General features: G+C 32.5%; 1 protein-coding gene across 1 annotated transcript in view; it reads right to left on the bottom strand.

Annotated features, from left to right (window-relative positions):
• Positions 1–17,391, bottom strand: part of LOC129907522 (protein O-mannosyl-transferase TMTC2) — a 115,898-nt gene that overhangs the window by 32,944 nt on the left and 65,563 nt on the right. Inside the window, exon 3 of the mRNA XM_055983796.1 lies at positions 2,350–2,436. Coding sequence (XP_055839771.1) covers positions 2,350–2,436 — 87 coding nt within the window. The remainder of the gene's footprint in view (positions 1–2,349; positions 2,437–17,391) is intronic.

Here is a 17,391-nt window from a genome sequence, read left to right as displayed (position 1 = left end):
AAGTTGTTGCAGGAAATTGACTATGACACTCAATAGAGGCATTTTTTATTTTTATTTTTAACAAAGATTTCGAAATTGCTTTATCGTTTATCACCATATATTATAACCCCATTTACATTGAATATTGTTTACTAGTAATATTGAATTACACATTTACCTCAGGACAAGTATTTTTTTATCTAAAAAAGTTGTATGAGTTATTCGCGTAATAAAATGTTTCGATTAAATCTTTTTGCCAAATTCCGAAATATATTGCTTTCTGAATTAAGATGTGCTGATGCAAATTTGTAGAAATATTCAAGAACTAACTTTTTGTTAAATATAAGTACCAACGCTTAAGTTAGATAGAGAGTTGCCAGTTTATTATTGGATATCCAGTTGATGCAATAACAACACCTTTTTGATGGTTTCTTCAGAACTTGGTTAAGAAATTGATAGGAAAAGAAGAATTCAAGTCAAAAAAAAAACTTCAACATTTTTAACAGTGTAAATATATTAAATCCATTTACACTCACAAGTGGGTATACCTACACATAATAAATATAGATCCTTGTTATATTGGACATTGTTACGCTCGATAACGTAATTGTAATCGCTGGAAATTTTACATTGCTTCCCATAAATTAGGCGTACCAAAGAAAAAATCTTATTTTATTATTATATATATTTTTTTTTGCTGTATCATGGTGCTGTTATATCCTTAAATTGAGAAAATTTGATTCTCTATGGAGGACAACAAAAACAAGAAAACAGACAAAAAAAACAAATCACGGCCTCCCTTGCCTAAATACATAAATGTCTCCTGGCTCCTGTGTTTGAAAGTAAAACTAAATACTCTCATCGATTTTCACAAGGATCGCATCGGTCTACCGTCTCTCACCTCTTGACACTGGCAATTTGATACTCTTAAGGGAAAATCGAAGAAAAAGAAAAATAACAAGACGAAGGCAACAAAAAAAAAAAGTGAAAACCAAACAAAAATCGTTTTGCCTTAGAAAATACAAAACAGGATTATGTATACGCTTGTGTTTACATAGGACCCTATAATGCTTTTTTGCTTGATGGCTCTAATACCATCTATACCTACTTGTGAGAGTGTCCGTGATATATTATGCTACTGCTATACTTGTACTCTGCCAATGCCAATGTTTGCCTTGAGAAAATCTTTAAAGCCATAAAAATGTTTTACAAAGAAAATTGTGAATAAAATCTGAATATATTCACCTCAAAAGGTTAAACTCCCAACATGTCACATAGTCGACTCCGACTCCGACTCGACTTGAATACAATACCAAAACATTAACCCTCTCTTTCCCTTGGTGGAAGCAGTCGGTCGGTATGGTAGTCGAATGGCATAACCATCTTAACCGCCAAAAGGGATAAGGACGGTAGTTGTCGTTGATAAAATAGGGAAAAGGCGGTTGGGGGGAGGTGATGTACATTACAGCCACATGAAAGAATAGAAACTATACAGGAATTCCATTATCCCAGAGCTGATGCAAGAGAAAAGAGGAAAAGGAAAGATTAAGTTGACTGTCTGTCGCCTTGCTCTTAATTTCCTTGGATCTCCCTTTGAAAGCACAGACTTGCAAATCTTTTCTTCACCTCCCCGAGATTTTTTTTCTTCTTCTTATTCCTTTCTTTCTTGTGTGAAGCGGATTTCTTTAGAGCTCAACCGGAAGCCATTAAAGAGTACGTAACAAAAGCTTTAAGGTTTAACTGCGCTGCACCAACTTCACTCCAGAGAGAGGATGACCTATAAGTAAGATACCTATATGTATTTGTATAGTGAAGAAGACTGAAGGAAGGCACATCATGAAGGCTTCATAATGACCATAATCGATATCGATTGAAATTCCTCTCATCACTTCCAGCCAGAGTCAGCCAGCCATCGTGAATTCTTGGATGAACAAAATAACACACAAAAAAAAAAAAGGGAGAAGACGCACGTGATAAGAAACTTAAGCAATTTTCTTTCCGTCCCGTCGTCGTTCTTTCATCCCAAAGGTATAAGTTAGGTATAGAAGACTATGTAGCTCCTTATGCTCACACTAATGATATTTCACTGGCATATGGCAATGACACGCCAAAAACAAATTTTAACCTCATGAAGCTTTTGCTTTTAGGAAATCTACTAACATTCTCGTTTTGTAGTTTTATTGAAATTAAAACAATTTGTCACTATATATACACAGGGAGACTAAGTTGTTTATAGTTGTTGTTAGTCTTCCTGCTGAGAGGATATCCTACTTCGTCAAACACAACAGAAAACTTTTCGGGACATGGTCTTACTTTTGTTTTATTAACAATTAGTGATATTCGGTATGGTATAATAGAGCTGGGGCTTACCTGTCATCATAGACGAATCCAAAGTTGAGGGTGTTTATGTACAAAACAAAGGCTAACGCGCAGCAACCCAAGCTTGTGTAATCCATGCTGAAAAGAGAAAAGAAGAATAGGAAATAAATTAGTGTTTAGTCATCTTCAATTTGCAAAGGTTTTTTGACATTAACTTATTAGAGTTTTATAGTTCTAATTTGTAAACATTTTTTAATATTTGTCATACATTCAAATTGATGATTTGTCAATGGTACGCAATATATTAAAATCTTCTTAAAATCCTTCAATTGTTCAATCGTCCTGAATTTGGTTGAAAAGTATTGAACCATTTTGTATAAAAAAGTACTCAGTCGAAAAAGTAAGGACTTTTTTATCGACTTCCAAAAAGGAGGAGGTATTCAATTCGCCTGTATTTTTTTGTTTTGTTTTTTTTTTTTATGTTTGTTACCTCATAACTTTGGATTGAGTTAACCAATTTTGATAATTCTTTTTGTATTGGAAAGCTGGTGGCTGCAATGTGGTCCCATTTCCATTTCGTTCAGTTATAGCCAAGGGAACTATTAGAAAAACCATAAAACCAAGTTTTAATCCATGGAAGTCGGTTTTGTTTTTTTGATAAAAAATATTATTCATCTTTTTTATAAATCATTCAAAAAAATATTAGTTGGTAGAGGAGAGTGGGGCACATTTGAACACTTTTTGCTTTCGAAGCTGCTTGAACGAATTATGTTCGATTTCTTGATCTGTAAAGTTTACTAACATTGAACAGTAACATTGAGCTTCGATTTCAAAGAACATTTGGTTAGTTAAACAAGTTATTTATATTGAATTTTGATGTTTTAAAGATATAGGCTCTTATGTTCAAAAGTGCCCCATGTATTGGGCAGTTTTGAACATGGAAGGGGCACTTTGGAACAGCAGTATTAGTTTCGTTGTAATGAATAAATAATACTTTACTTTTTATTAGTTTCTTAATAAGAACATACAAAAACTCCAAATTGATTATTATATCATATCCAATTAACCAACAAATAATAAAAACTGAGAAAAAATAACATTAAAATGTATACTATAGTTATCAGTTTATCACATTTATAAGTTCAAAAGAAAAACAAAAACCAAGAAAAATTCATTTAAAATATATCTTAGAAAAATGGTATTCATACCATTTATGCTTCTCAGAGTAAAATAGATTTATTTTGCGATCTAAATCGCATTTAGATTTAAATATTAAATCTAAATGTTAACAAAGCGAATGTTCTTCATGTACCAGGAGCACTAATTGGTGTAGGTAGCTTGACTTTAATTTCTATAGCGCTTAAGTGGTATATAATCGAGTTCTCATCGAGAAAAGTCTAGCAGAACTAACTTGAAGAATTCAGGCATTTTTTTAAATCTTCAATTATGTTGTACATATTCCCATTTTTTCTTTAATTTTGTCCACAAATGCTAGTTTCATTATTTTTTTTTTATAAGAACATTACGATTTATTAAATAAAACACATTCAAGTGTCCTTAAAATGTCTGATACAAACTGCTCGGGGCGGTTTTGAACATGTTCAAAAGTGCCCCATCGTACTTGTTCAAAACTGCCCCAACTGTGTCAACGACATAAAATGTTGAATAAATATTTAAAAATAATATATTCTTATTCATTCAAAAATTCACCGTCAATTAGTTTAAAATTCATTAACCATTAACAAAAATTGTATTGCGTTTTAAAATCACGTACCAACTTTTTTTTAAACTCTTACAACTAAAAAACTGAAATAATGCAAAACCACTAGGTATAAAAATCACCTTCCACCTATAAATCTGAAAGTCAGCCGAGATAACGATGGAAAGTCATTGACATTTATGGATATCGTGTTGACGGGTTCAAATATGGAAATACTTCTAAAAAAGATTGATATGCTAAAATTTTGTATGCAGTGTTCAAATGTGCTCCGTGTTCAAAACTGCCCCACTCTCCCCTACAGATGGACGCACAGAACAACGGAGGGCATGACGAAAACCACATTTTTGATCTTCTCCATCATCGTAATTTTAGTTTTAAAACCTTGAGTTTTTTCTTTCTACACGAAACCAAAACTTCCCCTATAAAGCAAGTAAAAAGGGTCACTATGGCGTATGTGGAACATTTTTGTACCTATTGTAGAAATTTCTATTCTCGTAGCAATATGGGGTTATTTTTAGGTACTTAAAATTAAGGTATTTTATGCATACATATGTACATGAAATCTAAGATATAAAAAAATTATACAAAATACAGTTACTTGCCATACTATTAGGCCCAAGCGATAAAAAGATCACTTTTTAAGTTTATGTTGCTCAGTTTTTGAATTTTTTTTGTCTTTTTGTCTCATCTATACCAATCATGTAAAAATGAACTTATGCATTATACATTTTGATAAAAAAAAAATAAACAAAAGGGGAGAAGGGGGAGAAAACCAAAATCTCGAAAAATCAAAATCACGAAAATGTAGAAAAACCCGAAATTCAGAAAATCTAAGATTCAGAAATCCCATAATCCCGATAATCCAAAGTCCAGAAAACCCAAAAATCCGAAAACTCAAAATCCGGAAATCCTGAAATCCCGAATTTTTCGGGACTTCGAATTTGGAAAAATAATCCTTTTTTGTTTTTTTTTGGATTTTGAGTGAGGAGTCTTTCTTTCTACTGGTTAATACTGATGTAACGATTTTTTTTTATTCCATACCACCGTTTATTAAGCCACCTTTAATTTTTTAGAAATTTCAGTGCTTGTCAATCTGAGACGTCACAGACACAAAATATTGGTTTTGCACTCCAAAATCATTTCTCAGTAGCTATCAAGAATTCCAAGAACTTTCCATGAAAAGAGAAATTAAATGTTTGTCTAAAATTTTTCAAACAGCACTGTCTGTAAAAATTTTGCCCCTTACAATATTTCATACATTTTTGTAAAATTCTTATAAACCTATAACCCTTATATAAATAATACAAACTTGGAACCATTACAAAGTGTAAATTAAAAAGATGGCTTATTAAAGTTGCATGATAACTTTAAGAATATACAAAACATTTTTCTTCTCGATTAAATTGTTTCAAAACAACGATTGGTCTTTTAATAAAATTTTGTATGAAATGCATGAAATTACACATTTTCAACTTTTTTATCGGCACCATAAGCTTGATAAATTTTTGCAATTCTGCTTCTATCGATTCCAAAAACACCTATACTCCTAAACATCTGTCAAACCAAAAAGTTGATATAAAGTTTAAATTTATTAAAAAATAAAAAAACAACAAAACTTCCTTCTGCCAAAAAAGCCTGTTTCAGCGATGATTGATTTATTGAACGATATCTTTTATGTTATTATTCCCCTTCATCCCCTCGACAACCCCTCTAAAGAAAAATAAAAGATGACTTGTAAAATGATGTCACTTCTAAAGGTTTCCTGTGTTGGTTGGAGTGGAAAAAAAACCAAAAGTTTATGAACAAAAAAGCCACAAAGTTTTGTAAGCCTTAGCTCAAAATGAAAAAAAAAACTGCCTTGTTATTGGCTAAATGGCACAGCAGTAACAACAGCCTATATACCTCTCTCTCTACCTTTTTTGTATAGGTAACAAAAAATGTTGACTCATTTTTCAATATTTTGTATTTTTTGAGGCGCCCGACCTTCTTAAATGGAAGCACTTAATTTTAATTTCTTCGGGGTGGTGCTTCCTAAAGGAAAATATGTTTACATTTTCCATTCAATTTGGCACCAATCGCCAGTAAAAAAAAAAAAAACTAACCGGCAAAACGGGCAATTTGGCCAGACGGCATATGGCCCCCGTAACATATCCTCACAACAAACATATACCTACTACTCACTCTGATATTTTTGTGCCTTTGTCCTACTTCCAATTGTTTTCCTATATTTTTCTCCAAAAAAAGATTGTCGTATTTTATTTTAAAATGTTTTTCTATGTAAATTCAAAGCCCTAACGGAATCTAAATATTCATCAACAGAAACGAAATTCTACCTTTTCCAAGAAAGGTAAGGTTATTTTATATATTTTTTTTAATATGAATGTGTGGAGAATATATAATATATGAGGGCCACCCCCAACCTTATTTCGAACAATCTCATCCCCTTTAACCGCTATTATTTTTCGAAGAATCATGATGGGGGTTCGCCTGGCATGTGTATGTTGTATATTGAAAATCAATATCCTTGATAAATATTTATAAATGATAATGAAGTCATCCCAGGGAAATGTGTCTCAATGAGATTGTGTGCTAAGAATATAGCAATTTTGTCGAATTAAAAAGGATAACTTCAAGACACACTACTCAAGGCGCTAGACTCCTTTTGTGTTGGTTTGTATGCGAGTATGTATATTTATGTGTCCTCCTCCAGCAAAACCCCTTTTTTGTATCATCGTTGGGGACTATGATTGATTATCACAATGAACGGAGAGAGGACGATAAAACATTGAAAATAGTTGGTAATGATAAAGCAAAGCTGACAAAAAAAAAAAAAACACAAGGAATATAACAAAAAAAAATATATAAGTCAAGCCTTTTTTTGTATGAGGGAGGAATAATTGCAAGATATTGAGGAATTAGTCCGGCGGCCATAAATCATTTCTATTACTGTAATTATCAATAATAGCCCTTCAGTTGAATTTTGGGAGTTGGGAGAGAGCAATGCGACGCGACGCAGCAGGTCCTCACTAATTAAGGCTCAATCACTGATGGAAGCAAAATAATTAATAATTATAGTTTTATTTGATTGCTTAATCGGGTTTATGCCAAGGAGAGGTTATTATTAGTTATGTAGGATATTTGAATTAGTATTATTTGAGAAATAATTGTACTAAAAATATTATTGAAGGTATATAGTTTAGTATTAAAATTTATTTGAAATTTTGTATTTATATAAATAGTAAAAACTTTTTAACTTTTAAATCGATTATTTCAAAAACAATTGGTTTAAATATATTGATTTAAAAATTAGAATTAAATGTAGGTACAGTTGTGCTTTTCAAAAATGGTATCACTTATTAATGTTAGTGTTGCGGTTTTTTTTTATTTGAATTATTTTTTTAGAAAATTGCCCCACCCTCCTTAAGGGGGGGGGGGGGGGGTAGATAGACACCCCTGCCATAGTAAATAAAATGCACGACTGGGTCGCACGAACTTGCTCTTAGAGTTCAAGTTACTTAAATTTTTAAGAAATTTGGGAAATGTAAGTACTACTATGTGTATAGATGCAAAAAAAAAAACATAAAATTTGTTTTTTTATTTTAAATAAAATAAAATCTAAAATCAAATTGCCCTCCGAAACAAGTATGCAGTTTTGATTGATATATTAAGATGCATATTTAGAAAAAAAAATTTCAAAATCGTGTGAGCCGTTTTTTTTAAAACTAATTTTTTATAAACAATTTCTTGGAAAAAAGTTTTAAAATAAAATTGGTATGCCATTTTGTAGAAATCACTAATCAACATCTAAAAACAAAATTTCAAAAAAAAACAAGGTCCCGTTTTCGAAAAATTTTCGTTGAAATCAAATACGCAGTTTCGGAGATCGGATTTTTAAAAAACGGTTCTATGTGGCAGGTACAGTTAATAAATGATTAAAAAAAAAAATTGCATTAAAAGATAGACCTTGTCTCAAAACTTACATTTGAATTTCTTCGTTGGAGCCGTTTTTGAGAAATTTCAACTTTACTAAAATCGGTATATGACAAGTACCGTTATTTTTGGTCCAAAAAAAATAATTCCAAAAACCCCTCTGGAGAGTCTCCAGAAAATGCTACATAGCAAGTTTGAAGTCAATCGGTCCATTCGTTTCGGCTGTAGGTCCTTATACAGACAGACAGACGGACTTACGGGACCCACTTTTTTAGCATTCTCTATAATCGTAATATCATGGAAAAATGTTATCTAAACTTTTTTTTTTGTACGAATGCATAACTTGATACATATATAGTACCTATATCGCAAGTAAAAATAGTTTTATTGAACTCGTTTAGCATAGTAGTAGGATATCTGTCGCTCAAGATATCCTACTACGAGCCAAAATAACATTATTGTTAGGTGCCTAAATGTTCGAATTTCGGTACCTGGGTTGAAATCGTAAAATTTTTTTTCTGATCCAATTTTGAACTGATTTTCATAAAAACCACCTCGTTTCATTTGGAAATAAATATTAATTGAATTTTTGAACTTTTTTAGCTTATAAATTCTAGGTGGTTTACCCATACCATATGTTTTATGCATTGTTGGAAAGGTCTAAATTATTTCTATTCAAAACTGTAAAGAAATCTAAAATGGGTACAAATTTGACAAAGCTATGTAGTTTTTTTTAAATGGCTGAAGGTCCAAAAAACCGATTTTTGGGGGTGTTATGGAGTTTTTAAATAACGTTTCTTAATCAGCGCAACTAGCTCTACAAAACGTAATAGGTCTCCAACCACCCGCGTATATTTTTAGTGTTACACAGTGTAATTGAGGAATGTGTTAAAGATAAGCATTCATTCATCTTTTTGAGGCGTATTTCAAAGTGGTTGAGCTTGTATTTGTCGCTTGCTTGCTTAATTATTATTTCTTCTAGCTCGTTTTCTGAACTCTGTTTAACTGGAAATATGTTCAATTTATTTATTTTTAAATCAAAATCTGTTAGTATAGTGATAATTTTCGCGAAGTTTTCCACGAAAGGATTCTGTGATAATTTTTTTTTCGGAATTCGTAGTAAACTTGCGATCGAAATGGAATTCGTGATAAACCTGACTATGTCAAGGTTATTCAAACTGAAAACTTAAAATAACATTTTAATGAATGTTACCTTAATTCAAAAAGCAAAAACATGATTTTGCTTTTTCCTAGGTGCGGCGGCGGCGGTGACATAAACAAGGATGACAGCGAGGATAGTGTCGTTGTGTCAAAATGTCACATTAAATTAATTTCCAATGTGTGAGAAATGAAATGTCACGACAACAAAACGAACTTATTCACGAATCTGGATCCCCCTTCTGTCTTAAAAGTGGCAATAGTGATGGGACGTTTGCTACGATGCGACACGTTGAGAAATGGAAGCAACTACCTACATCCTGTTTTATAATGTTTACTACAAAAACAACAATGCACAAAATATCATTATAACTGTTGATGTTGAAAAGTGCTGAAAGGACACGAAACACGTTATTCCTTGCAACAACATTCACTTGTCAGTCTGACAGCTTGTTAAACGGCCGGCATTGTTGCATAAAATAAATTAATTCCACGCGTTAAAACCTCTTACTCCACTGTTTCTGAGTCTGAAGTCAATGTGAGATGTTTGTGTTGGTATTTGTATGTGCTACATAAATATTGAAAACACGTGCGAATAAATTGCTAAGCAAAAGGATTTCTTCTATACATCAAACTGTTGCACAAATGTAAAACTTTCTACACACAGGACCGACCTCCTACAGAAAAGATAGAAGATAGTTATTGCCGCCAACTGTGTGTAAGTGCGACGACAGACATATTGGTCAATCCTTCCTTTGGCAACGTGGCAAATTGAAGCTGAAGTTATCTGCTGAAGTGCTGACGACTGAGTCCTGCAAGGGTATTTGTACCTTTTCCTGCTTCATTTGCATTTTTTGTCAATTTCCTTTGAACTTGATGGGGTTGTTGGTTTGGTTGAGAGTTGGTGATAAAAAAAGGGGGAGAACTCTGAAGTTTGAGCTTCTATCATGAGAAAGGATGTTTTTTTTATTCTTGCTTTCTTAAATTGCTTTGAAACTCGTTTTCGAGGGAAAACTTTGCCGCAGAGTTGAGTCTTAGGACGAATCGCGAATGCTATTATTGGTGCCTCGAAGGACTCGTAAATGAATTGCAATTAAAGTAAAGAAAAAAAAAAAAAACAGGAGCTGAGGGAAAAGTGTCCCAATTTGCATTGGCGATGTCCAAATCAAGACCACGAATCATGGTCGTAGAGAAGGTAACTTTTTTTTTCATTTGTGTACTAGTTTACTCAGTTTTTCTCTCGTTTTTTTTTTTTTTCTGAAAAGGAAGTTTCAATGTGCTGACTTGCGGAAAAGTAAATGAGTGCTGCAACATTTTTCACCAGTACTATCATCCGTCCCATTGTGCACATTGCAAGGAAGATAGTCGTCCCTCGTGACCTTATAACGGATATTTTTTTTTCTCTGCTCCTTTTGTTGTATCTTTTTTTTGTTGAAACTTTAGACTTTTTTTGCCAGAGCACCAGAAGGTGGAGAGAATGGGCGAAAACACAAATTAAATGTTACAATTTTTAAAGGTGATTCCTGTGGTGTTTCACCCGTTGTTTTGGGGCTGAATTGTTTTCAACGGAGTGGTGGTGGCGGTTGTAGAGGTAGGTAAAGTATATAGTGGGATGTTTATGCGGTTGTGAAACCCTTATTTTGCGTAAGGTTGAGGGTGCGGCACGGCAGCACGGTGTGCGGTTACATGGGTGGTTGTATTAGTTATGTAAAGGCAAAAAGTTTGCCGCTAGCTTTATTTTCCCTGCCGCTGTTATTTTGGGTGAATAATTAGAAATTCTATGTTTTGCTTGTGCTCCTTCTATAGTCTGCCGGTATCGTTACTGCTGCTGCTGTTGTATAATATATTTCACGGGAGATGAAAAAATGAAAATAAAAAAAAGAAGAAAAAAATTGGATGCTGGCACTTGCTGTCAGGACTCCAGAGAGATTTGTTGTTAATTTGCATGGAAATTTCATAAACGTCGGGAGCTCAAAAATTGGTTGTTAAGATTTGAATATTTAATACTCGCGCAAAATTAGACGTCATAGGTATACCTAGTATTTTTACCTTCCTTACAACAGAAAATTGTTTGACACTTGGATGGTTTAGTTTGACGAGAAATGTTTGATTAATCTTTGAAGAGAGGTTAGGAAGGAACGAAAAAGAGCATCATTATGGGAAATTCAATAGCCGTGATGAGGTTTATTGTTTGCCTTTATTTTTATCGTTAAATCATTATTCATTGAAACCTATTAAATTTTTGGGGAAAATATTTTTTTTTTTGTTATTTTTGAGAAAACTTTAGTTTTTTTTATATATAGCAAGCAAATTGAATTATTTGGCAATTTGTATAAAAAGCTATCTGGTTTATCGTTGTACTGGATGGCTGAATGCAATATAAAAATTAGTGTTAATGGTAGAATATTTAAAAGTTATTGTTTTTGGTAGAACTTTATCTTATACTTATTCTTAGCAGGAATTAAAAGATCGGTTGTCATATTGACTATATTCGTAGTCAATATGACAATTTTAATAATCCATATGACAAGCTTTAGCTAGTCAATATGACAACTGCTGTAGTCAATTTCAGATTGTCCCTTGTTGTCATATTAACTATCAATTTATCATATTGAACTGACGATCAAGAAAATTTTCGTTTCGAATTTCAAAATTTACTACCTAGTTAGGTTCATATTTTAGACATTTTCAAATGTATAGATTATGGTAGTTTGTACATTTTAATTGAAATAGCGATTGAACTAACAGAAGATTTAGGCCTGTTACGTAGATCGAGCTAAACATCCAATACAAATTATGGATAATTTGTAGGGGATACATATTAGCTAGCCTAAATTTTTTCGATAGGTAATTTGTAAAGGAGCAAAAATTTACGCTTTACCAGATGAGGTTGAAAATAGCCTTTTTAAAATAGAGTTTCTTTATAAACGAGTGAATACTCCAGCAAATTTGCATGTCTGTTACCGATGTCGTTTTGTTTTTTCGACAGCTCTCGTTTCCTTTGTCGTGTCGTTTGTTTAAATGGCATTTCATAACTTTTTCGACGCGACAAATCTGTAGTAAACTTTTAAACGATGAAAAAGGAATAGATATCTATCAGTATCTTTCTGTTAAGATTTGTGTCACTTGCATTTTTTTTTTCAATACATCCTGAACAATTTTTGTTTATTTTCAATGTTTTATCGATCTAAAAAATTCACGTTTGCATATTTATTAAAATAAGGGACTCACATTCGTTGCCAGAATCATATCCTTTCACTTTTCATATACAATTTAGGTATCCACTTAAAACTCGATCAGCTCGAGAAGCGACTGTTTTTTTTCATAATCTACGGAAGGAAGTGACATTTTAAGTTTACGACATAAATACGACATTTTTAGTTTACGATAGAAGTTGAAAACGACAAATGGAATGCAGATTGAGTCGTGTCGTATAATGTCGTTTGGGACATCGGTTATGATATATCAATCCAAAATTATTAATTTTTTTTATAATTTTGTGCAAACAATAATTTGACAGTAATGAATAAATGGATTGACGAGTCATTGAAGTAAGAAGCTTGTGTTAATTATTTAATTTATTTTGTATTCATTGCCATCTTTTTTACATTAAAAAAACATCTTTTTACCGTTATCTCAGAATTTTGAATATGAAATTAATTGAAATTTTGTACATTTATAGTCTATTTAATTGCCTATCTACATAGTACAAAAATCATTCATCTATCTATTAAAACAAAAAAGTTATAACAAGTTGAATGTTCGTATCGCGTTTTCGTTTCATCTTGTTTTAAATCACTACGATACTAAAGAAGTTTTCACTTCAAAAATGTAATCCCTCTAACTCGATTTTTTTTTAAAACTCCCTGTAACTCGAACTAATTATGACATCCCGTGAAAATTCGAATTAGAGATAGTCGACTTTATTTCTAAAATTTTATAAGATTTTTAGGAAAAGTGCTTGTTATTTATCAATACACTGAAAATTAAGTTGGCACGGTAAACATGATGATAGAGACTTCAAACTTATAGAATATTTTTGTTTTTTATTCTAAATTTTATATACATATCTAACAAGTTAGCTATGCATTACATGGATAGTCGCTTGTTTAAACTTTTCTTTTAAAATTTCTTCAATATATCCAAGAATAACCTCAACCCATCAATTTCCTTAATGAAGGCACAACCTCTTCCTCTCAAGTCAATGTAATGAATACAAATCTTCTCTGTCAAAAGTAAATGAAAAATCTCTGCTTCCATATTCACTGAAACAACTGAACAAACAAAAAACTCAATACCCACTTGCGATGTTCTCTAACCAATACCCCAGGAAAATAGAAAATAAGAAACGAAAAAAAAAACCTTTCAGTCGACATTAATGGTTTGAATACTGCGTTCGCATAGTGCTTTTTTTTTCAAAGATACAAACATGATTCTCAATATTCTCATAGAAGTAAAAGACAAAAAAAAGAAGAAAAAAAAATGCAATAAAAAGCGAAAAATTCAAAAGGAAAACCGACAACGAAATTCAAAAAACCCTAATTGAACTCCAAACGAACATGCATATAGGAAATTGGAAGAGTGGTGACGGGGGAACTTTTGGGGGTAGGAGAAGACATACAGAACATATTGAATGCAGACTTCAATCATTCTATGCATATACACACACACGGCACATATTATTTTCCAATTTTGCAGTGCTCACAAAAACCTTGTTATATACTCAACTCGTAAAGTCAGCTTCAAAGGACCAAAACCATGAACATGAGCATACAAAACATAAAATATCCTAGATACTGCCCCTTGAGGTTTTTGTTTTTTCCTTTTTTTTTGTTCATAGAACTAAAACTTTTAACCAGGAATGATTCAGTTAGCCGCACTTGAATGGCTTAATTCGAATTTGTTTTGGGCCAAAATAAATCGAAATAAACGATTGAAATCGTATATAATCACAATTGGGCGATGCAAAGCAATTTTCTTCAATATGCCCTCAGGGGAGTTAAAGAAAATAATCGAAGCAGGCAGCCCCTCTCTTTGTTAATTGTTAAATTTTCCTCTCTTGTGTCGCTGCTGAAAAGTCAAACAATATCATTCAACTGAACACTAATCAGTGATTTTTGTGTAAAATTGAAAATAAAAAACATTGCCACCACACGTTCACTCGCTCGTTTTTATAGTCTCATCTAGTCCATGTGTCCTTTTCAGGACTATGACCATTCAGCAGCTTCGGGGTGTGGAGGTAGAATCTATTGAATCTTTTATTCTATTCAGATTGGAACATGTTATTCGGATGTAACGTTTCACAATTCGATGTCATGCACATGGCAAAATGTCGATTTGTTGACATTGCTGTATATAGTCTGGTACTTTTGTTGGGTGTTTTACATAAATGGACTTTATTGAGAGAGATCCTTTTTTTATACCTTTAAAATGGATTTAGTTGTGGATTGTTGAAAAAATCATAAGTTTCAACTTTGAATAAATAATTCAATAGTTTTATGAAATTATCTTCCAAAACAAATTTTAGTGAGATTCCAGTGGAACTTTTAGTTTTTCTTAACTTTTAAAAACTAAGAACAAAAAAGAAAGTCCTAAAAAAAGCAGAAAGAATTCAATAAAATCAGATTAACGATTCATTAACTTTTCATACAAACTCTCAAAAATGATCCCTTTAAATTACTTTAAGGTCATGGCCTACAATTTCATTCGCAATATTCCACTTACTTTAACTTTACAATTCCGTTAAGGTAAAGAACAGTAAGTAAAGAGAGAGAAAGAGGAGAAAAAATCAACATTTTCAATTTATTTCCCATTTTTGTGAGCAGTTTTACAGTTCTAAACTGCTATACACACCAATAGTCAGGAAAAGGAAATACCTTCCTCTAAGCCTTATCGAACTTTCAACTCCTTATTGCTACTGAGACCATTATTTACTCCATCACCGTCATCCACAGCACACAATTTCTCCGCAGTTCTCAAATTACCCCCTGCCAGCGCAGTATCCTATAGCATCGCATAGCAGCATCCTCAACACAATCTTGAAATTATTGAAGCGAAAATTTTAGAAAGTTATTTTAAACCCATTTCGTGTACAATCACCCACCACTCAACCCTCACCACCATTTTCTGATGTATACTATATAACCAACGACCCGCGTTGATATAACCAAACCAGCAGCAGAAGTAGTGGCAGAAGTAGAAGCGGCATCAGTGCTCATCATTTTGCCCCCACCACCCAATGTCACCCTACCATAATATTATAGCCCGTATACAACACCCATCAGCCCATTTATAGAGGAGAGGACGAAAGTGAAGGCTTTCTCAATACCAACTGAGCGGAAATGTTGAAATGTTTTAATGAGCTTATGGCCTTAGTGGCTTTGGCTTTTCCATCTTCGCCAGAGATAATGATGAGAAGCTTTAGTCTAAATTTTGTCCTTACGCTGCAAACTAATGGACGTTTAAGCTGTGAGAGATTTTAGTTAGGACCATCTTTTTGACTTTTCATTTTGCAACCCGGCTCGGCTCTCCATCGTTGTCTTTTTCGGTCTCTAAATAAAAGGCTTTGCTCCATCGCCATTTGGCGGCTGACATCGAGTCGATTAAAATATGCATAGCTTAGGGATTTATATGAACGAAAATTGCCGCGATGGTAAATTTAGCAATCAATTTCAGTGTCAATACGGGATAAACTTTTAGATGATCCGTTTATATGCGGAGAAGACCGTCAGATTTTGTGGCTTTGTTTTTTCTTTTGTTCTTTTTTTGAAATAATAATTTGTCTCAAAAGGCTTGTTTTTTTTGAAGAGCTTCTGCATGTTGAATGAGTTTTTTTCTCATTTGATTTAATCTCTCTTTTTCTCTTGCCACCTCTTAAAAGAGGGTACATCTGATATAAAAGGTACTATACGATGCCGTGACACTTTGAGGTTATTGCACCTGCTTCCTCTTCGGGCAATTTGCATGCAATGCTGCTGATATTGCTGATTGGAATCAAAAAAGCCTTTAAGAAAAAATATCATGCATATGAAATAGAAGAGGTATTTGTCTTTCATCACCGTGACAACATTCGATTAAATCAGCAGCAGAGATGAGTATTTACTTCATATGTAGCAGATCTACTTCATTAATTTATTTTGATGTATTTGCTACGTAGCAACCTATTTCTACTTCGTTTGACAAATTTTTTCTAAGGAACAAAATTTCATTTAAGATGTGTCGTCTTGTTTCATTTTTTGATAATCGAAAAAGTCATTTAAAAAAATGTATTGTTAGTGCACTTTATTTGTGAATTAGCTTACTAGGCTCTGCAAGAATTTCACATCTTATACATCCAAATCAAAGACCCATCCAAGATATCAAATATTTTATGTAACCGCCCAGATCCACATAATGGCTGTGGGTCCGGTCATGCATTTTGCATAAAATAAAGTAGACAGCGGCATTTAAAAAAACAATCTTAGGTTATTTTATGGCAGATGGCACATCTTTGCTCATGGAACTAAGACCAAGTTAATCTGACTTCCCTGAATGAAAATAGTTTTGCAATAAAAAACACTTTATAATTTGAAATTAAAAATCATTATAGCAATTAAGGGGATGGCTTTTTGAGAAAAAAGTTCATATTTGTTATGTACGAGTGATACGCCTTCAAGCCATGTAGGCCTCATTTAAATCGGTGCTGGGCTTTTTTTTAAATATATTTATTTGTGGGCATTCTCCTTTGTTTTATATGTATATTTTTTTTCATTATCTGCTACATATTTTCCAAATCTACTTCGTCTTTTTGGGCAATATGTTTCACTTTTCGGGCTTAGCATTCTCATCCCTGATCAGCAGCCTTTCGCAATCTTCAAAATGGAAAATGGCAAAGAAAATACAAAAAGATTTTTGTACCTATATCTCGATTTTTAATCTCTAAAGAAAAAATGGCAGAAAACAAAACAAACACTCTTGTTCGAAACAGGGTTGGTATAAAAACCTTTATAATAAACACAATGTGTTTTCATAGACTAGATAGGTTTTTTATGAACTTTATGAAAGTTTAAAATCATTGCAATATTGAAGAAAATAGAAAAAAATATGATTTTTTATTTTTAAGAATTTGAAGAATTTTTGATTGTACCTATTGTTTTATTCATGTTCTTAAGAAAAATTCACAAAATTTTAAAAATTATAAAAAATATTTTAAGAGCTATTATAGTTTTACCAATTCTTTCAAGTGCCCACAATTTTGACAGTTAAATTATATGAAAAATTTGACAGCTTATTGTTGCGAAGATGGT

This window comes from Episyrphus balteatus, chromosome 1 (genome assembly GCF_945859705.1).
Source record: "Episyrphus balteatus chromosome 1, idEpiBalt1.1, whole genome shotgun sequence".
Taxonomy (NCBI): domain Eukaryota; kingdom Metazoa; phylum Arthropoda; class Insecta; order Diptera; family Syrphidae; genus Episyrphus; species Episyrphus balteatus.
The sequence above is the reverse complement of the archived record's forward strand: the minus strand, read 5'-3'. Positions and strand labels throughout refer to the sequence as shown.